The sequence below is a fragment of the Dermacentor variabilis genome, chromosome 7, assembly GCF_050947875.1.
Source record: "Dermacentor variabilis isolate Ectoservices chromosome 7, ASM5094787v1, whole genome shotgun sequence".
Classification (NCBI taxonomy): Eukaryota; Metazoa; Arthropoda; class Arachnida; order Ixodida; family Ixodidae; genus Dermacentor; species Dermacentor variabilis.
The window spans coordinates 145,776,246-145,803,514 of record NC_134574.1 but is presented as its reverse complement, the minus strand read 5'-3'; the positions used below and the strand labels follow the sequence as shown (position 1 = coordinate 145,803,514).

Below are 27,269 nucleotides of genomic sequence, written 5' to 3'. Positions count from 1 at the left end.
ATATGTTACCGCAAATCCGGCACATCAGTGCACTTTCGGGAAACAAAGTAGTGTCCTTATGAAGAACACAGCAGAGAAAAAGGCGGGCAAACAGTCGTGGATTTATTCAGTAAACTTGAAATCGCTTGCATTCTTCGTCCCCCTGGAGAAACATGACGTCGACACGGAGCTTGCAGTTATGATTTCGAAGACGTTCTCAAAAAAAAAAGTTGAAGTCCATAGTAGGCAGTCGAGACAGTAGACCAGAAGCACTGGGACAAAGATCACTGTCGACAAATCGAAGGCAGGCTGAGGTGGCGTGGAGTCGGCGAGCCAAGGGTCCCCCATTCGGCAATCTCAGTGCTGCACAAAACGTGTACAAACAAGGCATGAGAGGTTGAGAGACCGGTTGTCCTGACCATAACAACGAGCAGCTATGCAGCAGTTTTGTAACCCCACGAGTGTCACGTATCGATAGCCTCTGGTCACTCACTTATGAAATCAGTGAAATCTGATTCATAGTACGTCTTTCGTTGTCCCTGTAATCACGTGTCTCCACAAGTAACGCAATTTTTTTCACGGCCAAGCTGTTTATGCGGACCCTGTGCCGTCGTTGCCGGAATTCGCTAAAGAGGGGCCACGTGGCATATAGCGAGAGAGGAAAAGAGCTCAACAGGGGGTCCCCCTGTGACAATGCTATCTTACACGCTAATCTTTTACGGTTGTCACACGGCGCATTTTCGGCGAACAAGCCCGATCGGCATGAAATTGATCGACGATTCATTCCACCCTGCCACGAAGGAAACTAATGTTAAGCTGCCGGTCTGCGGCCAACCAACAGTGCCCAGCGATTGAAACGCGATACCAGGAGCTCGTGGCTGCCGGCATTTGTTTCGCCAGCAAGAAGTGCCGGCAGACACGTCAATCGTCAAACCAATCCAACCAATCGTCAAAACGATGGCAGCACCCTCATTTCAAGTGTTGGGCATTCCGTCCAATATACGGAGCTTTGGATTAGTGGTTCCGCACATCCCATCCCAGCTCCAACTATGGGAAGACCACGAGTAGTTCGCACTCCTGCAGAGGAAGAAGCTGAATGCCGCAGAAGCGGAAACGAGGTGAAATAATGCTGAACCAAAATATTTACAATATAGATTGCTTGCGAAGTTTCGTGGTGTAACACTCAGTGTTAACAGTGTGAACACTTCGCTGTTCGTCTGTCTTCACGGACTGGAAGGGCAGATGAATATATTTCCAACCTATTTGTCGCCATCAATGAAGGACTAGTACTGTACTAGATTCACACGGTGTAGAGTCGAGACGAAGCCCACGCCGCTCCCCCGTGTAACCGTACGACAATCAGCGCGCCCAAAAGCTTTCAATGTTTCATAAACCCACCACGCAAAGATACGCATAAGTAATGACCTGTATTGCACGGAATACAGCGCAGCAGATCTTAAAAACAAACACAAGTATTACAAAGTGACAAGAAATGAATAGCATGACACAAACTAGAAGCTATTTGCTTTTCACGCAGTTGTTTAACATTTTGGTAAGTGCTAGCAGCGCTTCATGTCGAAGGAGGATGAGATCACGGGAGCGGGAGAGGAAGAAACGAGTTACCTTGACAAGAGGTCTAGCTGCCTTCGCTTGGATGGGGGCGCCGATGAAAGAAGGTCCCGGTGATCGCCGTGTCCATGTGCACCCCAGGGGGAGAGCATACGGGTATGTGCCTTGCTCAGATGCTGCAAAGTAACGACGAAGCTGTTAGAAGAAGCCGACGATCCGGTAAGGCAGGTCCGCGCACCGTTCCACGTTACCCAGGCAACGTAATCGAACGCGATGATTTACTTTCGCACAGGCCACGACTATGTCCCATGCCTTACTTCTAAACGATGTCGGCAAATTTTTTTTATTACGTCCAGTCAAGACAATGCATAGATGACCCCAGCTCTGGCCATAACACCCTGTAATTGTTTCGCCACCTCCCTATTTATTCATCATGCAAAGTTTGCGTCGGCGCTAATTCTCCAAGTTCGAACATAGGTGGAAGCACTCTTGTAAGCATGGGTAGAGCTTGGGACATGTTACGCTTGGCTTATTGAGACAGCGACGTCGTCGCCATGTTTAATCCCCTAGCATGTTACGCGGCGCCGCAATAGAGGGAAGGCAGCAGAAAGCTGACCACGAGATCGCCAATAATCAGGACAAAATATAACCGATGAACACCTAAGAATTGAGTGCGAAGTCCAGCCTAACAAACGCGCATAAGTGGCATGTTTCTGAAAGGTTATGGCACCAAGAGAACATGATGGACCGTTTACGAAGTGTAAAACTACTCATGATATTGTATTTCCGCGCAGGTAGACAATACGGTGCGTTCCACTACCGCCACTTCAGAGGCACAGCATTGGAGAACCCGCCCAGCCCTCTTACCAAGGTTCAATAAATCGACTCAGAAAATGCAAACGGGACGACTTTCCGGAGAGTCGGCAAGTTAAGCCATGATCCCTTTTACTTTTCTTAGTGCCGCAAAATTTCCACGCATCACGACAACCTTCGCACGCGACTTGCGGAACGCATGTAGGCCACGTAAGATAGTAAGGCTCGATCCGCTTTCTTAAATATTATTTAAACGCCTATTATTGGATATTTCTTAAAGAAAATTGTTGGGACGTGTTTGCAAAAAAGAAAAAAAGCTGCGGCAGCTGATTGAGGTGTCACACGATTTGTGGGATACCTAAGGATACCCATAACACCTAACACGTGCAAAAATGCAGTAAAGCCCATTAACTCCACGAATACGTTAGCCTCAGTGGAAGAAATGCCGCTAACACAAGCGTCCTTTAACCACAGAAAGCACAAATTTGCAATCACGCGTTTGCAATCTATTGTCTCGTGCGGCATTTCATAAGATGCCGTGTCTCAAATCGCCGACACTCGCGATTGCGGAAGATGTCATAACGTTCATTGATCTATTCACCTTATGAAAGATACGAATAAATTTCGCAGCAAATGGGTAACTCACCTTGTGCGTGTAGGAAACGGTAAAGTCGTTAGCCGGCCCTGTCTTCACAATATGGCGAAGTGCAAAGCGAGGCCACGGCCGGACTGCAGCACGCACCATGCGCGTAGTCCAGTCCGGCCGTGACCAGGCAGGCCGACCGGTGCAGGAAAAGGCTGGTGCAGTGTGAGGGCTCTCCTTTTAAGCTTTCTTTCGACCACGTGGTCCCCTAGAGAAGAAGGAGAGAGAAGGAGAGAGATCGGGGGAGGGAGGGAAAGTGAATGAGCTGGAGAAGTGCTTCTTCTGCAGAGTTCAGTTGGCTCCCTCCCCGGAGTGGTAAAGCGTGCCCTCTCCCCCATTTCATGTCTCACCCCGGACGCCAGCGCTCGTCTTTCCCCTACCGGCCGGCGCAAGGCGAACTTCCTCGATGAGTCACGCTTGGCTCCACGTGGCCGCTTCTTTGTAAATTCATCAGATCAACAGTAGTTGAAGGAGCGATGCTTCTCGAGCGAGCATTTCAACACTAGGACTTGTCTTAGGTGAAGGCAACAAGCATCGAGCATCCATCTGATGCATCCATCCATCCTTCGAGCATCCAGCAGCTGATGCTCGATGGAAAGACGCACTCGTGGTGACTGTCAAGTGGACGTGTAGAGTACGATGACAAACAAAAAATCGAAATGTTCAAAAAACGAGAATCATTAGTTGTATTCGCTACATAACAAGGGGGGGAGGGGGTTGATGCGGAGGGGTTGCGGCTGATAACTTCCTCCGTTATATTGACCCAGAAATTAGACAGGAAATTCTACGACGACTTCCTCGAGACTTACAGACATTATACCATCGCCTTAAACTGAACGTAGCATACACGAACAATTATCTGTACCCCGTACGGGTTACCACAAAGCCCTACTGTGATAACTGTCGCAGCATAGAGACAATGGAGTACATATTACTAGCATACCACACGTACCTTGAAGAGAGACCATTCCTTGAGCAACAAATGGACATGATTTGCCACGATCCGTTAACATTACCCCGCATCTGGAACGAATGCCCGGCCCTTCAAAACAGGCGCGTTTTGAATTTGTTGTTAAATACCTGTCAGAAATTGGTCTAATAAGAAAGCTTTAAAGATTAAACATTTCATATACAAAAGCCTAAATTTACCCGCCATTTCACCTGTATATATAAGTATGAGGGCCACTTGCGCATTTCACATTTATTTTCATTCTCTTTTTTGCCCACTCTCCTCAGGAATCTTTTCAACCCATTCCCAATCTCTATACAGAGTAGGATGCCAGCGGTTGTATACGCGCGGGCAAACATGTTTTTCTAATTGGGAGTTTCTCTCTCAAGTGCGATACCAAGTAAAACTCCTGTGTTTGTAGTGGAGTTAGCATAGCCGGGATTACGCACTCGAAAACAACTCTGCTGTGTGTTGTCATATCTTCGAACAGTTTTCTACGAATTGCGCCACATTTGGCCTGCTGTTCATGGACAAGCGCGACCTGTTATTGTGGCACTTCAGAAATCTAATTTGTCAATAAACGCGGCTTTATTTCATACTCCTCTTGCAGTGGTTATTACTAAAAAAAATAACGGTATGGCTTCTGCGTCCAATATTCACCGGTACTACTGAAAATTGACGGCGCAAAGTGGACGTTGTCGAAAACACACCTGCAAGATGGCAGATTAGGTGCTCTTCATTCCCGTCTATCTAAACCCAGTTTTTATATGAACTGACTCGATAGATAATGGAAACCAACAGAAAATTTGACGAAGTAAAACTACTGTTTAGTCAGCTATGCCCTGACCGTGACATGTACTGTCACCGGGAAATGTTACCGCAAATCAAGGAAACGAGGGTATTTTGGATAAACAAAGTGGTGTCCTTATAAAGAAAACAGTGCACAGAAAGCGTAAAACGGTGTCGTGTATTTATTCTTGAAATGTAAAATCGCTTGCAATCTTCGCCCCCTGGAGAAATCGGAAGTCGAGACAGAGCTCGCAGTTATCGTTTCGAAGGCCTCCTCAAAAAACAAAGCAGAGCTTCGTCCATTGTAGGTAGTAGAGAGCGTAGGCCAGAAGCACTGGAACAGAGACCACTGTAGACCATCGAAGGCAGCCTCAGGCGGGGTAGATTCGGCAAGCCAAGGGTCCCCGGTTGGGCAATCTGTGTGCTGCAAAAAGAGTGTAAAAACCGAGGCGTGAGAGGATGAAAGGCCGGTTGTCCTGACTTACAACGAGCAACTACGCACCGCTTTTGAAACCCCACGAGTGTCAAGTCCCAATCGCCTCTGATCACTCGCTCACAGAATCATTGAAATCTGAGTGACTGTTTGTCTTTTGTTATCCCTGTAATCCCGTGTCTCCACAGTAACGCAATTTTTTCACAGCGCACCTGTGCCGACGTTGCGGGAATTCGCTAAAGATGGGCCACCTGACCTAGCGGGAGAGGGAGACCTCAACAGGGGGTAAAGGGATGAGTGACCTCTTTCTCCATGTGAGAATGCTAACTTATACGCTAATCTTTTATGGTTTTTACACGGTGCATTTTCGGTGATCGAGCCAGATCGGCATGGTCATTTATCGACAACTGATTGCACCCTGCCGCGATAGAAACTAATGCTATGCTGCCGGTCAGCGGCCAACCAACAGTGCCCAGCGATTGAAACGCGGTGCTAAGAGCGCGTAGCTGCCGGCACTTATTTCGCCATCAAGAAGTGCCGGCAGACACGTCAATCGTCAAACCAATCGAACCAATCGTCAAAACGACTGCAGCGCCCTCAAGTCCAGTGTTGGGCCTTGCGCCCAATATACGGTGGTTTGGATTAGTCGTTCCGCACATTCCATCCCAGTTACAACTATGAAAAGCCCAAGAGTAGTGGTCACTCCTGCGGAGGAAGTAGTTGCTTAGCGCAAAATCTAAAATGAGGTGAAAGACCGGTGAAACAAAAGACTTGCATTACAGAATGATTGCGCAGTTTGGCTTTCATGGTGTAACAGTCGGTGTAACTAAGACAGCTTCGCTGTTCGACCATCTTCACGGGCTGGAAGGAGCGGTCAATTGTTTTTCAACCGATTCGCTAGTTATCAACGAACGAGTAGTAATATACTTGATCAGCATTGCATATAGTCGGGACGAAGGCTACGCCGATTCACATTGCAACCGTAGGGCCACCAGCGCGCCCAAAATGTTTCAATGCTTCATAAACCCATCACGCAAAGATACGGCTAAGTAACGATCTGTACTGCTCGGAATACAGCGCACCAGATGGAAAAAACGAATACAAGTATTACAAAGTGATAACAAATGAATAGTATGACACAAAACTAGAAGCTGTTTGCTTTTCACGCACTTGTTTAACATTTCGGTAGCTCTAGCAGCGCTTCACGTAGGAGGAGGGTCAGATCATGGGAGTGGGAGAGGAAGAAACGAGTTACCTTGAGAGAGGTCTAGCTGCCTTCGCTTGGATGGGGGCGCCGATGAAAGAAGGTCCCGGTGATCGCCGTGCCCTTGTGCACCCCAGGGGGAGAGCATACGGGTATGTGCCTTGCTCAGATGCTGCAAAGTAACGACGAAGCTGTTAGAACAAGTCGACGATCCGCCAAGGCAGGTGCGCGTACCCTTCCAAGTTACCCAGGCAACGTAATCGCACGCGGTGATTTACTTTCGCACAGGTCACGACTGTGCACCTCGCCTTACTTCTAAACGATGTCAACAATTTTGTTATTATTACGACCAGTCAAGACAATGTATACATGACCCCAGCTCTGGCGATAACATCCTGGAGTTGTTTCCCCACCTCCCTATTTATTCATCATCCAAAGATTGCGTCGGCCCTTCTCTAAGTTCGAAAATATCTCGAAGCACTCTTGTAAATATGGGTAGCCTTTCGAACTATGCTTGGTAGCCTTTCGGTTTATTGAGACAGTGACGTCGGCGCCATGATTAATCCCCTAGCATGTTACACGGCGCCGGCATAGAGGTATAACATAGGAGAAAGATGACCATGAGTTCACGAATAATCAGAAGAAATTATAACCGGTGACAACCTAAGAATTGAGTGCGAAGTCCAGCCTAACGAATGCGAATAAGTGGCATGTTTCTGAAAGGTGACGGCATCGAGACAACACGATGGACCGTTTACCGAGTGTAAAACTACTCGTGACATTGTATTTCCGCGCAGGTAGACAAAACGGTGCATTCCACTACAGCGACTTCAGAGGTACAGAAATTATTGCAATGAACAATTACAAGCAATGTACAGCAACCCGCCCAACGCCCCTCCCCAGGTTCAATAAATCGACTCAGAAAATGCCAACGGGACAACTTGCCGGAGAGTGGGCAAGTTAAGCCATGATTCCTTTTACTTTGTTTTGTTCCGTAACATTTCCACGCAGCACGAAAGCCTTCGCAGGTGACTTCCTCAACGCATGTAGGCCACTTAAAATAGTAAGGCTCGATGCGCTTTCTTTAAAATTATTTAAACGCCTACTATGGGACATTTTTTATACAAAATTGTTTGGACTTGTTTGCAAAAATGAAAAAGAAAAAAGAAGAAAGCTGCAGCAGCAGATTTGGGTGTCACCCGGTTCGTGGGGTACTTATGCATACCCATAACACCTAACATGTGCAAAAATGCCGTAGAGCACATCACTACACAAATCCGTTAGCCTCAGTGGAAGAAATGCCACTAACACCAGCGTCCTTTAACCACAGAAAACCAAATTTGAAATCACGCGTTCGCTCTCGATTGTCTCGTGCGACATCTCAAAAGATGCCGTGTCTCAAACCGCATACTCGCGTTTGCGGAAGATCGTCATAACGTTCAATGATCTAACGATACGAACAAATTTCATAGCAAGTGGGTTACTCACCTTATGCGTGTAGGAAACGAAGAGAGCGTTAGCCGGCCCAGTCTCCACAATGTGGTGAAGTGCAAAGCCCGGCCACGGCCGGACTGGAGCACGCGCCACGCGCGTAGTCCAGTCCGGCCGTGACCGGGCAGGCCGACCGTTGCAGGAAAAGGGTGCTGCACTGGGAGTGCTCTCCTTTTATGCTTTCTTTCGACGACGTGATCCCCTAGAAAACAACGAGAGAGAGAGAGAGAGAGAGAGAGAGAGAGAAAGAGAGAGTGAGCGAGAAAAAAGAGAGAGAGACTGAGCGAGGGAGAGAACGAGGGAGATAACTGCTTCTTCTGCAGAGTTCAGCTGGCTCCCTCCCTCACGTGGTATACCGTGCCCACCCCCACGTCATGTTTAACACTATTTAACTCCGGACGCCAGCGCCTGTCTTTCCCCTAGCGGCGCAAGGCGAACTTTTTCGGTTAGTCACGTTTGTCTCCACGTGGCCGCTTCTTTGTCAATTCACGTGAAAAAGATCAACCCTAGTTGAGGGAACGGTGCTTCTCGAGCCATGCTTCTCGAGCCGCCGATGCTCGATGCAAAGGCGCACTCGTGGTGATTGTCAAGTGGACGTGTAGAGTACGATGACAAAAAAAAAATCTAAATGTTCAAAAAACCACAATCATTAGCTGCATTACCTACAAACCAAGGGGAGGGGGGGGTGCGTTGAAGTGGGGGGTTGCGGCTGATTCTTTCAAGTGGTTGTAAGAATAGGAAATATACACGACAGTTCTCACTTGCCTGCACGGCCTGTCAATCGTAGGGGCCTACTTTACCGTTAAAATAGGGAGAGACCTCTTTTTACGGTTAAAAAACCAACAATAAGGTATAAAAACTAGTTCACAGGCAATGACTTGTGTGAATAGACTCGTATTCGAACAAATTGCTTTCATTTCACATTTGCTCCACTTACTCAATCCGCTCGGTGGCCAAATAGCGTTGCGCCGCTTAACACGAGGTCACGGGTTCGACTCCCGACCACTTCGACGCATTCTCAGATATTTAATTCAAGAAATATGCCCGTGTACCGCGCTCGGGATTGTAAATTTAAAAGCACCGCATCGCTTAAAAACAATACGGAGGCCTCCACTACGGTGCCCCTCGTGGTCGTCAAAAGCCGTAACCTGACACAACCCAACATTTTTCGCACTGCTGCGGACCGGAAGTACAATGTTATGCATACTTATCACATGCAGCATGTCACAGAAAAAATAATGTGAGTGATATGTTCATCTTTGTGTAGACGTCATAAAACAAGCGCAGTCACGCAGAATGACAATAATTGAATCACAACCTTCTGGCGCTAAAGTGCGGAATGTAAATTCTACAGGCCGCAGACAAGATCAATGAATACCGACTGTCGGGCAGATTTCCGAGATTGAACGTAAACTCCTGCTGACTAAAAACGGACCTGATGCTAACGAGTATATAGCTGGAAACTGACTGTATCAGAATATATGTTTCCCTTAAGTGCAAATAATATGCGCTGAAGGCGGGAAAATAAAAGCTAAGGCACATACGCCCATTTTCTGACAACAAGCAATTTCTTTTCTAGTTGAACATCACGACCCAGTGCCGTGTTTTCGCGACGTTTCAATGCTGAAAGTGATCGTCTCAGCTTGATCCAGATCAGAAAGTTCAGATCTCATTCGACGCCAAGCACTTATTTGTAAACCATCGGCGTAAAGCACGGCGCGCTCCGTAAGGCATCCTTCGACAGTACGAAGGATGTCTGTCCTCTCTTTATTCTTGCCTTGTTTTGAACTGTAATAAAAATCCATCAAAGGGGCACGCAGCGTGGAACTGAAGTACGTCCGGCAGCTAAGCAACTCAAGTTTACACAGCTAAGCCGAAATCAAATTCCACCGCCTACGCGCCATGCGGTGAAACACCGCGTGCATTGACCGATCTTTTGGTCATTTACTTCGCTGTACAGGTTAAGACAATTGCACAAAGGAAAAGAAGAAAAAAAATCATATAAATGTCGTGGTGCAGCGTACAAACATCGTTGTTGTCTTCTTTTTTTTTTTTTTCGCACAAAAGCAAAGCGGCGTGCAAGGAATTGTTGGATGGAATCGGGAAGGGAATAAGCGATGTTTCCAAAGCTGGTGCAAGCGCGCGGTGACGATGCCGAGCACGTGCGAGTCGTTTAGTCATCGATAAGGGCCGAAGCCGCATTCCAGAGAAAGCGTCAGGATGGCTCGCCCACTATAGGCCACGGGCCATTCGCCGAAGCTTCCATTCAGTCGTCTGTGTGCGGAGGGGAAGTCAGACGCGGACAACAGAGAAGCCCTCCTCTCGCTAGCCAGCTGCCGTGCGCCATCTTTCTCCGAACTGCATGGAATTCGCAAGATAGTCGCGCGCGCCCCTTCCATACCGGGAGCGTGGTCGGGTCATGCCAGTTGACAAAGAATGTCAAGCTGAAATCAGAGGGGGAACCAAAGGCTATGGAAAAGAAACCTATGAGTAACTACTTAAGAGGAAAAAAAAACGAAATCAGGAATGCTGTAATTATCCGTGACTCCCCTTAGAAGCAGTGCAGAAAGGGCTGCGCTTCCCCTTCTACTAAGGAGCGAAGCCAGGGGGAACGCAGATAGAACTGCAGAGAGAAGAAAAGGGAGAGTAGCAGTTCTCATATAATAGAGGGGGGAGGTGACGTGGGAAGGGAAGGAAGCCGTGCTGCCATATGGGCTGGAGAATTAAGCGTAGTTTCCCTCTATACTCTTTCCCTCTAACCCCACTATACTATATGACATCTCTTGCGGGGAAACAGAATAAGCGTAAGTTCAAGGTACGGTGTAGCACGTTGCTGCTACTTCCGGAAAATAAACGGCATGCAAATATTTCAAGCCTGCAACTTAGGGCGCACGGAAGCAGAGCCCCATTAATTAAAGCACACCGCAGTGTCCAGGCGACACTATGGAAGCAGTTGACCGCCAAATCAACAATTCTGTACAAGTCGCTTTAGCTTTGCGGCTATGGCATTGCTAGTCGCCGTGGATTTCATCCCAAACGCGGCAGCCGCATTTCGACGGGGTCGAAATAGAAAAGGCACGTGCACTTAGATTTTGGGACACGTTAAAAAACATCGCGGTTTCAAAATTAATCCGAAGTCCGCCACTACGGCGCGACGCATAATTCGATTATGGTTTTGGCGCGTATAGCCCCATAATCCAATTCAAGTTTAATAGTTCTGCCACAATGTGATGTGCCATGTGAAGAAATGGCAACGCTATACCCTCGCACAGGTTATAAAATATGGCGCACAACTAGGCCTCAATCAAACACCTCTCCCTATGTGTTCTGCGTACTACGCAGACAAACAGCAGTGGTGTACGCAAGGTAACGTTTAACATAAACTCACCACTCTCGCATTAGTCTAAACGTTGAAGAAATTAAGCCTTAGCCGTCAACATCACCGCTAATTATCGTCAATCAAAGCAAACAGCACAGAAAGCTTTGCTTACATTGATTCCCACAGTGCGTGGGACCTGCATTTTTTTCCCCTTTTTTTTAACCTAGGTAGGACCTTAGCAAGAGCTTGGTGGCGCAACCTACCACCCCGAAACAAAAGGGACGCTCATAAAATCCATACATCCAGTTGGCCCGATCAAAGAGAAGCCAGAAGCGCACAAGAGCTCTGTCTGAACATTTCGAGAGAAAACGCAAGAACGACTGCCAGTTGGACAAGAACGGAAAATGATGCGGATCTCACCCACGGTGCGGAATCGATGTAAAGCGAAGCTTTATGTGCTGGTTCTTTGACAGACGATAAATAATGCTGATGTTGACGGTGAATGTTAAATGTATTCAGCGCAAAGTCCAGTACGAGAGTGGCGAGTTGGTGTTAGCCCCTTTTTTTTTTTTATTGAAGTGAATATTAGGAGAGGTTGGCGCCTTTATGGTGGCACCGGCTACTCCTTGCCACTTGGCAAAGGAAATAAATTTGCGTAGAAAGGGAGAATAGCGACACGAAATATGGCACTCAGTAGAACACTGGATGAATAAAAAATATACAGTCCAACAGTACCTGAGTCGCAAAGTTCTGTGCATTAGTTCAGTCCACGTACGCATACATAAAGTCAGATATTTAGAACAGCCATAACCCACAACACATGTAATGCACTGCAAGTACAGAACAGAATTATACATATTGCATAAAAGTTGCGATCGCCACATCAACCAATTATGAATCACGAACAACGTTTATGTTACTCATTTAGCGCATTCGGATCATCTGATACCTAATATTTTCCCAAAATGTTGGTCTCCTCTAAAAACTTTTTCAGAGCAAGAAGCGCTCTTTTTTGAAGGCCCGCAGGTGGCCATGGGCCAAGTATTTTTCTTTAGAGTGAATGGTCTTCTGTCTAATGTCAACAAATTTGCTTTGACAGACGATAAATAATGCTGATGTTGACGGTGAATGTTAAATGTATTCAGCGCAAAGTCCAGTACGAGAGTGGCGAGTTGGTGTTAGCCTTTACTCTCTGCCACGCTCAGGCGCTTAACCAGGGCAGGGGGACCGTTCCCCTCTCCCCCCCGAAATAAGGGGGCATACTCCCTCCCCCCCCTCTACTTTATCCCTCCTTGTCCTTCATCTCGAAGCTGTGAGAAGTTTCAGTCTAACAAGGCCACGGAGGCCACAACTTTTCTTGGCCTTGAAGCGACAGCTACGGGGCCGTAGATCACGCCCAGCAATGTAGACCGAGCTATCTCGGCGCTGATTTCGCCGACCTCGCGGAAAACTTCACTACTTTTACGAATGCAAATAAAATTACTTCGGCGTAAATCAATCAATTATTCGCGCTTTCCAGAAACGCTAGCGCCGCCGCGCGGATCTTTTCGGAAGCCGGGAGGGGGTGATGGATTTCTCGCTCACGCGGTTTCTGCAGCTGCGTTGGCGTACTTGTGCTCTTCGTTATGGAAGAAAACAGTCGACGAGCGAAGAGCAACCGCATGTGCAGTGTGCCGCAATGCACAAATCGTGCAATTTCCGGAAAAGTGAGCCTGCACCACTTTCCAAAAGATAAAAAACGGAGGAAGTTGTGGGCGATCAAGCTCCGCATCGGGAAGCAAGTGAGCGAAGAAATGGTCGTATGTAGCGATCATTTTAACAAAGACGACTTCTTTTGGGGCCACCTTGGTGAGTAATTGACTGTTGCGATGCTCTCAATGATTTCATTTTATTCTTGTGGTGAGCTGATTGTGAAATTTTGCCTTAAAGACGGGTTGAAGCCCTTACGAAAGCGGCTGAAAAGAAACGCCGTGCCTTCGCAAAAGATCCCTATGCGCTCCCACGAAGCAAGTGTGAGGCCTAGGGTTCCCCGAAGAAAGCCCCCCACAGATTCTCAAGGTAAGTTTAAGTACGCAAGTGTCACCGTTTATTAAATGTTCTGCCTGCACTCGCGCTGTTTCGGTAAATATTCCTCGACGGTGCCTGACGCTGCGTAGTGAGCATTTCACACTAGCGAACGTATTCTGCATCTGTTCTTAGTCGTTCTGTGTGAAAATCAAACAGGCGGTCAATGTGCAAGGCGTTCGCTACTTTTTTTGGCTGTAGTGAAAGTTGTGTACCGATCGGAGGTACTGCGCAAGCGTTTGTGATCTTGTATTTGTTTTGCTTGGTCTTAAAGCATCTCTTCTATTGACCTAACAATGTTGCAGGAAACGAGGGCCAACAGGACGACGTATCTGAAGTCGTCATTAATGAAGATTGCGCATGCGAGCTTCCTGATAATTTGGAAGAAAGTGAATACAATGGTGAGAATTTTTTTTCCGACCTTCGCACCCAAGTTTTGATGATGCATAGGCGTTACCGCATGTTTAAGTTTGCCGTTTCACCAAACAAGGCGAGTCCGGTTGTGCAACTGCAAAGGGCAATATATCGAGAGTGGTATCGCCGAAAGATTTTGGGCACCTAGATAAATACACGTTCTACTATTAAGAGACTAAGGCTTTTCTAATGTCACCTTAGGCAAGTAACCTACTGGAGTGACTCTGATGCAATAGTGTTCTGTGTGTGTGAATGTGTTTTTTTCTATGATCTTTCTCACTTTTTGTGCTTTTCTTTGTAATATTTCGGCACCCCCCTTACCCTTTCACCTGTGCACCAGGTTAGCAAAGTGGATGTTTACCTTCCAGGTAACCTCCCTGCCAACCTCCCCGCCTTTCGCATCTGATACTTTCTCTCTCTGCTCTTGAATTTTAGAGCAAAGGCAAGCCAGTGCAATGCATCTTGTTTTATTTTGCCGTAGGACTGAATACACCGTGTTGTAGGACACTTCACATGGTTTTATGAAGGATTTAGTTCACCATCATTGTATTGCAGACCCACCTGTGCAGGATTGGCTTCCCCCCCTTTCAAGCTCTTGCTCACGAACAACAGCAGGTAACTTTTTGCTTAAAACTGTACCAATTTCGCTCTAAATTTTTTCTTGCGTTACAGAACGAGACGCTGCAAGGGCACTTGTTGAACTTCAAGAGCTGGGCCACACACCTGAGCTAAACAAATCCGTTCAAGTGAACTCACTGGACTTCACACAAAAATTTAGGATTTCGGACGTGCTTCTTTCTGATGCTCACCTAAACACTTTGACTGGCGTACCTTCTCATGCACTTCTAAACAAGATTGTTTCACTCGTAGAGAAGTATGAGGCGGCAAATAGGATGGAAGCTTCTGTGAGGGACAGAGTTATTTTGGTGTTCATAGTTCTGAAACAGGCTATGTCATTTTCCTGTCTCAGTGTACTTTTTCAATGCAGCATTTCGTCCATACACAGATATTTTGTGCACACACTGCCTCTTGCTGCTGCAGTGCTGAAAGCTGCCATTGAGTGGCCTTCAAAGGAGGAAATTTTAAACAATATGCCTTCGCACTTTAAACAGTATCCGAGAGTGCGAGGTGTTGTAGATTGCACAGAAATCCCAGTTGAAAGATCTCGCTGTGTGAAATGTCAGCTACTGACATATTCACAATACAAGTCGACTTACACTGTAAAATTTCTCATATGTGTAAGTCCAGCTGGCACAATAACATTCATCAGTGAAGCATTTGGTGGACGAGCCTCAGACAAAGCCATTACAGCTGAGTGTGCAATACTGGAGAAGTTCGAGTCATTCACAGATGACATTATGGTCGATAGGGGTTTTTTCATTGATGACTTGTGCACTGCCCGTGCAATTGGCGTAATTCGGCCACCTTTTGCTAAAAAGGACTGCCAGTTTGACCGCAATGATGCCCTTAGGACAGCTGATATTGCTAGGGCACGGGTTCATGTAGAACGAGCAATACAACGAGTTAAAATATTTAAGCTCTTCAACTCAACTCTGTCCTGGGAAATGCTGCCTTATATCAATGAGCTGTTCACAGTTGCGTGTGGGCTAACTAACTTGTGCGCACCAATACTGGCTGATGATAAATTTCAGTAAGCACGCTTGCAAAGCTGACACAATTCATCCTCATCATTGCAATCCTATTTTATGTCCACTGCAGGACGAAGGTCTATCCCTGCGACTTTTCAATTATCCCTGTCCTGTGCCAGCCGATTTCAACTAGTGCCTGCGAATTTCTTAATTTCATCACCCCAGCTATACTTCTCCCGTACTCGACTGAGCTTCCTTTCTCTTCGCACCCATTCTGCAACCCTAATGGTCTACCGGTTTTCTAACCTACGCATTACATGATGTGCCCAGCTCAAATTTTTCTAATAATGTCAATAAGTATATTCGGTATCTTTGTTTGCTCTCTGATCCACACCACTATCTTCCTGTCTCTTAACTATATGCCTAACATTCTTCGTTCCATCGCTCTTTGCGCGTTCCTCAACTTGTTCGCAAGCTTCTTTGTCAGTCTTCACGTTTCTGCCCATATGTTAGCACCGGTAGAATGCGCTGATTGTATACCTTTCTTTTTAATGATAATGGTAAGCTTCCAGCCAGGATCTGGCATGTGCTCCAACCCATTTGTATTCTTTTGCTGCTTTTACTATAACTTCGAGATTGCTGGTGCCATTACCCTGCTTATCTTTTAGTGCATACATCTTGGTTTGACCTACGCCAAGCTTCCTTCACCGATTTCATGCTGCGTCCATCTTTTACGGCTTTTTTCAGTCTTTATCGCGTTATAATTTCGAATCAATTATTTTCGCCTTGTTGATCAGTTTTGACAGTTTCGCAAATTCTATCTTATCTCTTGAGTTGGACACTTTCATTCTTTGTCGCTTCTTTATTAGGTCCTTTGTTACTTGGGAGAGCTTGCCTACTGGTTGCCTTGGTGCCTTGCCTCCCACTTCAATTGCTGCCTCTGAAGCCATCCTCGTAACGGTTTCATTCATTAGCTCTATGTCATCTTCATCTCTGTTCTAAGGCTGCATATTTGTTTGCAACTACCAGCCTGAATTGGTCTGCTTTTACCCTTACTGCATCTAGATTGGCTTGTTTCTTCTTGACCAATTTTAATCTTTCCCTGTTCAAATTGAGGTGAATCCTAGCCCTCACTAACCTATCAGTGTTGATCAGACACATATTGCTATGGTTAACGGAACACAAACTGGCGAATGTTAATGTTACTTTAACAGAACAATCTCTTTTGGTGTATTTTCCACTTAATTTGTGCGACATCATCAGCTGTTCAATTATACATACTGTCTATAGTATGCGCTGTTGGGTCAAATAGGCGTGATGGTTATTTTTTTTTTATTTTTTCATCACTTTGTCGTGTACATTGCAATGTGTGACTAAGTACAGCTGTGAACTTGTGGGCATTGCAACCACAAAGACGTGAAGAATGTGAACCGAGAGCAGGTGGCAAATATACGAGCATGCGAGAGCCTCGCATGTGGCATACATTTATTTGCAGACAACCTATACAAATGGAAGTGATGTGTACACATTCAGTTAAGAGACATATGAAAGTTGAGAGGAGGGCGAATATCAACATTTTCTAACAAATAGTAAATATTGAATATCACATAGCAAAACGCAGACACACATTTACAGGAGGAATGTTTATTGTGGTATGTTTATAGGTGTGATACGTGTACTGACAAGTAAAAAAAAAAAGCAGCCAAGTATATCAGGTACAAAGGACCAGTTATAAACACAGAAGCACTAATTTTCAAGTAAAAAACTACTTGTATTCGCTCAAGTACTTTAGAGTGACTGCAAACAAGCTCTTCAGGAATTATGAGCTGCTGTGTGACTAGCTTTTCGAAGAATGCAAAATAAATAGTTGCTTAAAAAAAGGATCAACAGCTTTCTTCTCTTTTTTGCAACATGTGCACTGTAGACACTTGTAAAGGTGTCATTTGCAGAGAAAACATCACAGGTTGTAGAGTAAAAAATGAAACTCCATGACTAGACATCCAAAAGCACTAAATGACAGAATACAAGCAAAATTTGCAGCTGGCCATTTATGCATATGCTGCAAAACCTAGAACCAAACTTGAACTCCTCATTTTGCTTCTTCGATGCTTCAAAAACTCTTGCCATTTCAGTTCTCACAATTTGCTATACTTTCCTTAGCAGACATTGAACAGTAAATATAATTAACAATTGCTTAATTGCTGCTACATATATTGCAATTCACGGCGGCCGCATTTCGATGGAAGCGAAATGCGAAAGCACCCGTGTACTTAGATTTTCGTGCACGTTAAAGAACCCCAGGTGGTTGAAATTTCCGGAGTCCTCCACTACGGCGTGCCTCGTAATCAGAAAGTGGTTTTGACACGTAAAACCCCATAATTTAATTTTTTAATATATTGCAATTCGTAAATATTACAAAGTACTGAATAGCTTTTCTTCTAAGTATCCCCCCTCCCACTGAATGGAAGTGATCAACAACGAAAAAAACCTATGAACACCAACATACTTTCAAGCCTTGCTAATCTGCACAAGCTTAGGTAGTACCCTTTTGAAGTAGACATACTGCAGCCTGTCTACAAGTGCCTGAATATGCTCGGTGTCTCTCGGCACATGAATGACAAGGCTCTCAACTTTCGAATATACTATAAAATGACACAGATTCATGTTAAGGAGGAGCATGCCCAGTTGAACCTGGGAATAATACTTGTGAGCACGTCTCAATGCATAATTTTCTCCATCACACACAATAAATGCCAGCTTCTTAGCATTTACAAGGTCTTGTATGCTAGAGTGCTTGCCTAGAACAGGACACTTCACTTCCAGCAAGATGTTCGTTCCCCTCTGCTCACTTATTCCATCCGGGCTGTAGCCAAGCCAAGGAACATCTGGAATGACGACGAGTCCCAGCTTGCTCACGCTTTCGTTATGAGTCTTCTCGTACTCTTCAAGTGCAAGAGGCTCGTTGTCTTTTCCATACATTGTGGCTTCATTTCCCTTGAAAGGCTCCCTGCAGTACAGCCTGTCCAGCTTTGCTTCCCAACTGCGTGTACCTCTTTCTTCAAACGTGTAGAGTTCTCTGCAGATGCTTCCAGTAATTCTTTTTTTTCTTTCGCTGTGCCACAGAGTGGATGACTGATCAGTTGTCTCGCGGCATATTTCCCTAGCTTTGGCATAGGAGAGGCACACATTTTGAAGATAGAAACTCTTTTCATTTTCATTGAGATGTTCAAGAGTAAACCTTTTCAGTACTGTTTTTTCACCATCTAGCACCGATTCAAAAAATGAAAATTTTGTGTGCTCTCTCAAGTAGCAACCTTGTGTGAAAATTGTGTCGATGGCGCGGACTATGTTCAAATTGCTAGTGAAAGGGATTGACTTTCTTGCACGAGTTTTGTGTTTTGCCAGTGCAGAATTTGGTACTGCATCGATAAGTTCTTTCCTAATCAGGGCTTGAACATCTTCAGGGACACTTATTGGTTGAAGCTGCTCGACGTGGCAAAACAAACTAATTGGCCTTGGTTTGTAGATGCTGGCGGCACTGGCACGTCCCCACTGTTGTTGCACATCCGTGCATGACAATGCATCCAGGGAAGTGGCACTTGTCCTGTACATCAAAATAAACATACCTTGCTGAAATACTCTGTGTATTGGCTTTTTTCTGCATCTTTCATATGATTCAAGAAAATGTTTCCTAACAGTGTCGCGATGGGGCTAGTTGGAATTCTATGATGCAACTTGGTAGTGCGGAAAAAAAAATGAGACAGACGGGAACCATTTCAGTTTTGAGTTAGCGCTTGTGTACATTGGTTCCATTTTGTTTCATCCTTTGTTTCCGTGTTAGTAAGTTACATCAACAATATTTTACAGCAGATTCAGAATCAAAATCCTACAGTAAACAAATAAAAAAGCCCAGAACGTTTAAAACATTTCTGGGCATTCTGTGGTTATTAATACAGCCTGTGCCCACCTGAAGTGACTGAAGCAACACATACTCAATTGATTGCTGTGTGCATGTTCTTGAAACTCTGTTCCTAGTGCAACAACAAGCCCCAGATGGCATTGAAAAGGCATCATTGCCACTGACTTCTATGTTCGCCTTTTACAATGTGGCTCTTAGTTCGACATAAGGTAAACATATTCACTGTCACTTGATGCACATTACAGGCAAGCCAACTAATGAAAATAAATAAACACATGATGTATAAAGTTTTACCTGTTCAAATATATCAAAGTGGCAAACAAATGTTTGCATTGACCAGAGAGACCGGCCTTGCACGTGCATTCTCCCTGAAAACAATCAAACCAATGTTAAGCACGCAAACGACCTTAAAACCGCGCTAATTATTTACAGGGCAAATGCGTAGGCTCCCACATGCACATTGAATTCTGGAAGCCGAAAACAACACATTGGTGCTTTTATGACACTAGAACGACGAAATTGCGCGTTTAAGCCCGAGAAGTAAGTAAAAAAATAATTGCATTTAACGCGTTGCACTTTGGCGAAATCGCCGTACAGCACGCGAAAACGCTAATCATGCTGGAAACGGGGCGCGCTGGCACACCTCATTGTCTCGCTCATAGCTTCTAAATCGGCACTACTGAAATGTTTCCGTGTTACCTGGCATTTTTAACAAGCATTCCACAAATAAGCCATTGCAGGGAGCCATGAATGCACATAACGTCATCAATGCACACAACGTTTATATTATGCAGCGGCATGAGGGGTACTGCGCTTTGTTTACATCCGAGCGCCACCAATTAACTGCTTGGTGTCAATTCTCGTACATCACGTATATCTTTAAAAAAAACGTAAGGTGAAATACTGACCTTTACGGCGCCGGTTTCATTGCAGACTTGAACTTTTATAGTATGCGGGGGGCCTCTCACGGCGCTTGTCTGCAGGCATAGTGACTCGACCTCGACAGCCGCGCTTGTCGTCGCTCGTATACCGCAGCATATTATATGGCCAGCGTTAAACGCAGCCTCTCCTTCTACAACACATCTCTGCGTTTCCTTTGCAAGATCAAGGATCGCGCTTAGAGATACTAGAGGCCCGTGAGCCGCCTGCACCTGTAGACGCGCACGCTTTCGTGTCGGCTCCATCACCTCTATCCCCGCCATATTGAAACGTTCTCCGCGCCCCCTATAGTCGCTGGAAAGTGCGAATCCGATATGTATCGAGTACTGCATTGGCGCTCCAGTTACTTTTGCGCCTTATAGCATCAAACGACGCTTTGTTAAGAAAGTAACTGGAACGCCAGAGCCCTCCTCCGCAAAGTTCGGTAATTAATGTCTCGAAACTGGTGCCGTCCTGAAAATGTGGATCCGCCTTGAGAACTCCAAGTCTAAATTTTCCAATTGCAGTATGAGCCGTAAGGTATTTGGTTAAAATGATAATTAGAGAATTTTTGTTGATTAGGCAATTATGTATTTCAATTTCTTGTGCAAGTAATGTCCGCCTCTTCGAGTAGAGCAGCTGATGAACTAGAATTATGCCATCTGCCACAGGGCATCCTTTAAAAAATTTGAACATGTTCGCCGAAAGAACCGGTATGTTCTGGTTGAGTAACTTCCAGCTAAATATTCGTCGGCGTAAGGTCAGTTATTTTTTATTTATCTTTTTCAGATTAAGACATGATTGCAATTGTGGCTTAAAGCAAGTCGAGCTTGAAAACATGCGGAAATTTCATGCTGCAGAATAAAATTTGAGTCAGCAGCAGCTTGTGCTCACTCTCAGGAGTCTGCGCGACTGTCGGTACTCATTGACCTCATGTGCGGCTTGTTGAACTTATATCCTGCACTTTCAACGCATTTAGTTACTCTAACTCTGCGCAACTGCGTTCAATGTTTCACGACGTGTACACAAAAATGAACAGATCACTGACACTATTTTTTCTCTGTCACGCTGTATGTGACAAGTCTGCATAACATTGTTCTTCGGGTGCGCAGCAGTGTCAAAAATGTTAGGTTATATCGAGTTGCGGGTTTTAACGACCACGAGGGACAACCGTAGTGGAGGCCTCCGTATTCATTTTATGCGATGTGGTGCTTTTGACTGCACAAACCCCACCGCGGTACATGGGCTTTTTCTTTAAAGCGAAAGCTCTACTGGCCGCGAAATTGCGATTTCGCCGTGGCGGTGCTCCGAGAAGGCACATGACGTCACAACGCGCGCATCGCCCCGGCTATTTCGCTCTCTCTCTCGCTCCCTAGTCACTACTGCGCACGCGCCACTAGTGGCACCGAGCCACATGCGTTCCGCCGGCCGCGCTTTTCCGCTGTCGCCGTTTGGTATGACGTCACACCGCGTTCCTCGTCGTTGCGCTCGCCTCCGCCTTTCGCCAGCTGCGTCGCATGCCTGATAACATGTCGGCGGATTGAACAAGTGAGCTCGCATGCGCCGCAACCGCATTTGAGGCGGCAGTATGGACGGCGACAATTCTGATAAGCAGGAGGAGGCCTGGAATCGACATCGGAACGAGATGAAGTAGAAACAGATGAACAGCGCGCCGAACGACTGGCTAAACGCCGCAACATAGCTAGACAACCAGACTAACCCGGACTTGCAATCAAGATTAACCAAGGCTCACCGTGTTATGCCTTTGCTTTCGCTACGTATATCCTGGCAAAGCCGAGCTAGGACCACCGCCAATTTTTTTTTTAAAATAAATATCTGGGAAGGCGGCCAAGTTGGTCTGGAGTCGAACACATGACCTCGAGCTAAGCAGCGCAACATTATATAGCCGCCAAGCGGATTGAGAGTGTAGAGCAAATTTGAAGTGAAAGCAATTAGTTCGAATGCGAGTCTATCGATAGAAGTCAGTTTCTGTTAAGCTGTGTTTATATTTGATTGCTGGTTTTTAAACATTGAAAATGGGTTTTTTTTCTTCCAGTTTTAATGGAAAATTCGCATGTGAAAGTTATGGGATCGTTCCCCAAGCACGGCAAGTTGCTTTTATCCACTTTCATTTCCATTAATTTACCGTTTATTTATTTCATTTATTAAGCACAAGTAATTTTCCGTATGTGGTCCTGGGTGTCAGTGTTTGTTGGCTTCTTCTGATAGGACTAATAAAGAATAAGGCCTCTCGGTAAACCCCATTTTGTTCTCGTTTATGCGACTGTAGAAGGAACACAGCGACTAGTGACGCATTAAGTACAGGTAACTGTACGGAGCCAGTCAAAACGAAAGCGAGTAGACGTCATCATTGCAGGCCTGCTACATCTCTTTCTTTTATTGTCATAAAAAAAAAACACCGATCTAGTGGAAACATTCACCAATCACAAAGCGTTCACTGTCACCATGAAACATATAGTTCTGCGTCTTCGTACCATAAGCACCTTTTACAGCAGAAACGATAAAGCGCGGAGTCTGCCTTTTCCCGCCAAACACGACACAGCTGGCGCGGTCAACGAGTTCAACTACACGTGTAGGACTGTCTCAATCAGAGTTAGCTTACAAGCACGTGCATTCAATTTATTGGCATTCTTGTGCGGGAGAAGCCCATGTGTCTATAGTCTTCGAGATTACCAGTTTAATGAGAGCTTAGAAGAATTTCCAAGCATTACCTCTTCCGTTTGTGAGATCACACAAGCAAAAGAACTATGCTTGCAAACAGTTCCACATGAAACAAAGCGAACAAGAATGTGGCCGTATATTTCTTCACAGCAGAAGGATAGCGGCCAAGTTCACGTTGGGGCAAAATATATATAGGCTAAAAGCAGGCGAACTTGCACAAGTAAAGCGTAATAAATGCATAACAGCAGCAAATGCATTCACGCTTTCGTAGAGCCGTAGAATACGCAGCCGCAATGCACATTTTCACAGATGGCTCTACAACTCCAGATTACACATCGCGCGGGCTTTTTGTTCCCTCTACAGGTCAACGATTCTCGTTTCGTCTTCAGCGAGCGACATTATCTACTTCAGTAGAGCTATATGGCATTAAGGATGCCCTTGTATATGTACTTCGACAGCAGCGGCCAAAGACATGGGTGATCTTCACGGATTCAAAAGCAGACCCACAAGTTATGTGAAAAAGACACAAGCCTTGTAATAACCAACCTGCAGCATTTGACGTTGCTGATCTTCACCATAAGGCTAAGTTTGCTGGGCATTGCATTAAGTTCCAGTGGATATACCTGGTCCATGCCGATATTTCAGAAAATGAAAAAGCGGATGAAAGGCCGTCCAACATGGACACCAATACCGCAATTTCAAAAGATCATTTTTTTACATTGCAAAAAAAAAATGCCTATCAAGAAAAAGAACGCATTTGGAATCTGCCGCTTCACCAAGATAACTTCCTGCGTTATATTGACCCAGAAATGAGACAGGACATTCCGCGAACACTTCCTCGACACTTACAGACATTGCAACAACGTCTTCGACTGAAAGTGGCATACACGAACAATTATTTGTACCGCATAGGGGTTACCACTAACCCCTACTGTGATAAATGTGACAACTTAGAGACAACGGAGAACATATTACTAGAATGACCCGCGCACCGCGGAGAGAGACAATTTTATTAGCAACAAATGGACATGATTTGTCACGATCCGTTAACATTACCCAGCATCTTAGGTCCAGTGTCCGGCCCTTCAAAACAGAGGCGTGTTTTAGATTTGTTGTTCAAATACCAGGTATCAGGTCCATTTGCCCATTTCATATTCGTTTTTACTATTTTTTTCCCACTCTCCTCTGAAATCTTTTATTTCCATTCCCGATCTCTATATATGCAGAGTAGCATGCGAGCGGTTGTATACGCGCCGGCAAAAATTGTGGTTTTTCTAATATTGAGTCTCTCTCTCAAGTGCGATACCAAGTAAAACTCCTGTGTTTGCAGTGGAGAAGACATAATCGGGAGTACGCACGCGAAAACAACTCTGCTGTGCGTTGTCATATCTTGGAAATGACTACGTTCACAATCAGCGTGGCCGCTGTCTTCGCTCTAATCACCGTCGTATTGATTCATTTTTTGTTTGTTTTGTGTGTACTTTGGGCATGGGCGTGTACATTTCCCACGAGCCGTACACTCAACTGGAGTTTTCTACGAATTGCGCAACGACTGCTGGACTGCCGGTGATTCCCCAGCGCGACATGTTATTTTGGCACATAAGAAATTTAATTTGTCAATCAACCCGACTTTACTTCATGCTCCTCTTGCAGTGGTTATTAGTATAGAAAAATAACGATATCGCTTCTGAGTCCAATAGTCACCGGTACTTTAGAAAATTGACGGCGCAACGGGGACGTTGCCGGAAAAACACATGCAAGATGGCAAATTAGGTGCTCTTCATTCCCGTCTATCTAAAGTCGTTTTTATATGAAGTGACCCGCCACATAATTGAAACCAACACATTAGTTCGACGAGGTCAAACTAATGTTGAGTTAGCTACGCGCTGAGCGTGACATATATTGTCCCCGGGATATGTTACTGCAAATCAAGGAAACGAGTGTATCCTGGGGGAACAAAGTGGTGTCCTTATAAAGAAAACAGTGCACAGAAATCGTGAGAACAGAGTCGTGTATTTATTCTTGAAATGTAAAATCGCTTGCAATCTTCGTCCCCCTGGAGAAATATGAAGTCGACACTAGTTTAGCTCGCAGTTATCGCTTCGCAGGCATAAAAAAAAAAACAAAAAAAGATGTTTCTTCCATTGTAGGTAGTCGACATCGTAGGCCAGAAGCACTTGGACAAGGACCACTGTAGACCATCGAAGGCAGCCTCAGGCGGGGTAGAGTCGGCGAGCCAAGGTTCCTCCATTCGGCAAATCTCGGTGCTGCACAAAGAGTGTAGACAAATGAAGCATAAGACGGGGAGAGACCGGTTGTACCGAACTACAACGAGCAGATACGCATCGCTTTTCTGTAGCCCCACGAGTGTGACGTCGGGATCGTTTCTGATAATGCATTTATTGTTTCTTTCATTGTCCCGGTAATCGCGTGTAGTGAGCATTCCTGAGGAAGAAGCTCTACCGCCAAAGCAAAAACGAGGTGAAAGAATAGCGAAACCGAAGATTTACATGACAGAAGGCTTGCGAAGTTTGACTTTCATGGTGTAACACTCGGTGTAACTAACCCAGCTTCGCTGTTCGACCATCTTCACGGACTGGAAGGAGCGGCCAATTTTTTTCACTCCATTTGCTCGCCATCAATGAAGGACCAGTAATATGCTTGATTCACACAGTATATCTACGCTACGCCGCTTCCCATTGCAACCGTACAACCATCAGTGCGCCCAAAAAGTTTCAATGTTTCATAAACAAATCACGCAAAGATACGCATAAGTAACAATTTGTACTGCACGGAATACAGCGCACCAGATCGTAAATCAAATACAAGTATTACAAAGTGATAACAAATGAATAGTGTGACACAAAACTAGAAGCTGTTTGCTTTTCAAGCACTTGTTCAACATGTTGGTAAGCGCTAGCAGCGCTTCATGTCGAAGGAGGATGAGATCATGGGAGCGGGAGAGGAAGAAACGGGTTACCTTGAGAGAGGTCTAGCTGCCTTCGCTTGTATGGGGGCGCCGATGAAAGAAGGTCCCGATGATCGTCGTGTCCATGTGCACTCCAGGGGGAGAGCATGCGGGTATGTGCCTTGCTCAGATGCTGCAAAGTAACGACGAAGCTGTTAGAATAAGTCGACGAATCGCCAAGGCAGGTGCGCGTACCATTCCACGTTACCTAGGCAACGCAATCGCACGCGGTGATTTAGTTTCGCACAGGTCATGACTGTGCACCTGGCTTTACTTCTAAACGATAGCAGCAATTTTTTATTACGTCCTGTCAAAACAATGTATAGATGACCCCAGGTCTGGCCATTAATTCCTGTAATTGTTTCCCCACCTCCATATTTATTCATCATCCAAAGGTTGCGTCGGCGCTTCTCCGACTTCGAAAATAGGTCAAAGCACTCTTACGTATGGGTAGCCTTTGGGACATGTTACGCTTGGTTTATTGAGACAGTGACGTCGGCGCCATGTCTAATCCCCTAGCTTGTTACACGGCGCCGGAATAGAGGGAAGGCAGCAGAAAGCTGACAATGAGATTATGAATAATCAGAAGAAAATATAACCGATGACAACCTAAGAATTGAGTGCGAAGTACAGCCTAACAAACGCGCATAAGTGACGTGTTTCTGAAAGAACACGATGGACCGTTTACTAAGTGTAAAACTACTCGTGACATTGTATTTCCGCGCATGTAGACAACACGGTGCATTCCACGACAGCTACCTCAGAGGCACAGCATTGGATGATCCGCCCAGCCCCCTTCGCAATGTTCAATAAATCGACTCAGAAAATGCAAACGGGATGACTTTCCGGAGAGTCGGCAAGTTAAGCCATGATCGCTTTTAGTTTGCTTAGTTCCGTAAAATTTCCACGCAGCACGAAAACCGTACGTGACATCATGACTGCATGTAGGCCACGTAAAATAGTAAGACTCACTCCGCTTTTTTTTAAATGATTTAAACGCCTACTATCGGATATTTTTTTAAACAAGATTATTTGGACTGTTGGCAAAAAATAAAAGAAGAAAGCTGCGGCAGCAGATTGAGGTGTCACCCGGTTCGTGGGGTACCTATGCATACCCATAACACCTAACATGTGCAAAAATACACTAAAGCACATTACTTCACAAATACGTTAGCCTCAGTGAAAGAAATACCACTAACACCAGCGTCCATTAACCACAGAGAACCCAAATTTGAAATCACGCGTTTGCACTGTATTGTCTCGTGCGGCATTGCATAAGATGCCGTGCCTCAAACCGCCTGCAGTCGCGTTTGCGGAAGATGCCATAACGTTCAATGATCTATCCAGGTTATAAATGATACGAACAAATTTCGTAGCAAATGGGTTACTCACCTCGTGCGTGTAGGAAACGGAATGGTACGTTAGCCGGCCCAGTCTTCACAATGTGGCGAAGTGCAAAGCCAGGCCACCGCCGGACTGGAGCACGCGCGATGCGCGTAGTCCAGTCCGGCCGTGACCAGGCAGGC

General features: G+C 45.5%; 1 protein-coding gene and 2 long non-coding RNA genes across 5 annotated transcripts; 1 reads left to right on the top strand and 2 right to left on the bottom strand.

Annotated features, from left to right (window-relative positions):
- Positions 1 to 81: 81 nt before the first annotated feature.
- On the bottom strand, positions 82 to 27,269 carry LOC142587194 (uncharacterized). The gene is made up of 3 exons (XR_012829392.1): positions 27,136 to 27,269; positions 6,431 to 6,551; positions 82 to 342 (listed from the first exon to the last, which is right to left on the bottom strand). It is a non-coding gene; the product is annotated as an uncharacterized LOC142587194 (long non-coding RNA).
- LOC142588098 (uncharacterized) lies at positions 12,713 to 16,970 on the top strand. 3 transcript variants are annotated; one of them, XM_075699565.1, is made up of 5 exons: positions 12,713 to 13,037; positions 13,119 to 13,247; positions 13,559 to 13,654; positions 14,223 to 14,282; positions 14,340 to 16,970. In XM_075699565.1, exons 3-5 carry the CDS (start codon positions 13,601 to 13,603, stop codon positions 14,397 to 14,399), a joined length of 174 nt encoding a protein of 57 aa, XP_075555680.1. In that variant the 5' UTR covers positions 12,713 to 13,037; positions 13,119 to 13,247; positions 13,559 to 13,600; the 3' UTR covers positions 14,400 to 16,970. The 3 variants fall into 3 exon arrangements, with proteins under 3 accessions (XP_075555680.1, XP_075555679.1, XP_075555678.1); XM_075699564.1 differs by having other exon boundaries at positions 14,223 to 16,970; XM_075699563.1 differs by lacking the exon at positions 12,713 to 13,037 and having other exon boundaries at positions 13,048 to 13,247.
- On the bottom strand, positions 16,705 to 20,369 carry LOC142588099 (uncharacterized). The gene is made up of 2 exons (XR_012829667.1): positions 20,084 to 20,369; positions 16,705 to 19,543 (listed from the first exon to the last, which is right to left on the bottom strand). It is a non-coding gene; the product is annotated as an uncharacterized LOC142588099 (long non-coding RNA).

Bases quoted from the DNA above. Each gene is read 5' to 3' on its own strand.
- LOC142588098 (XM_075699563.1), top strand. From the start codon at position 13,058: ATGCTCTCAATGATTTCATTTTATTCTTGTGGTGAGCTGATTGTGAAA. The intron at 13,248-13,558 runs GTAAGTTTAAGT...ACAATGTTGCAG, and splicing joins GCCCCCCACAGATTCTCAAG to GAAACGAGGGCCAACAGGAC. The intron at 13,655-14,222 runs GTGAGAATTTTT...ATTGTATTGCAG, and splicing joins GGAAGAAAGTGAATACAATG to ACCCACCTGTGCAGGATTGG.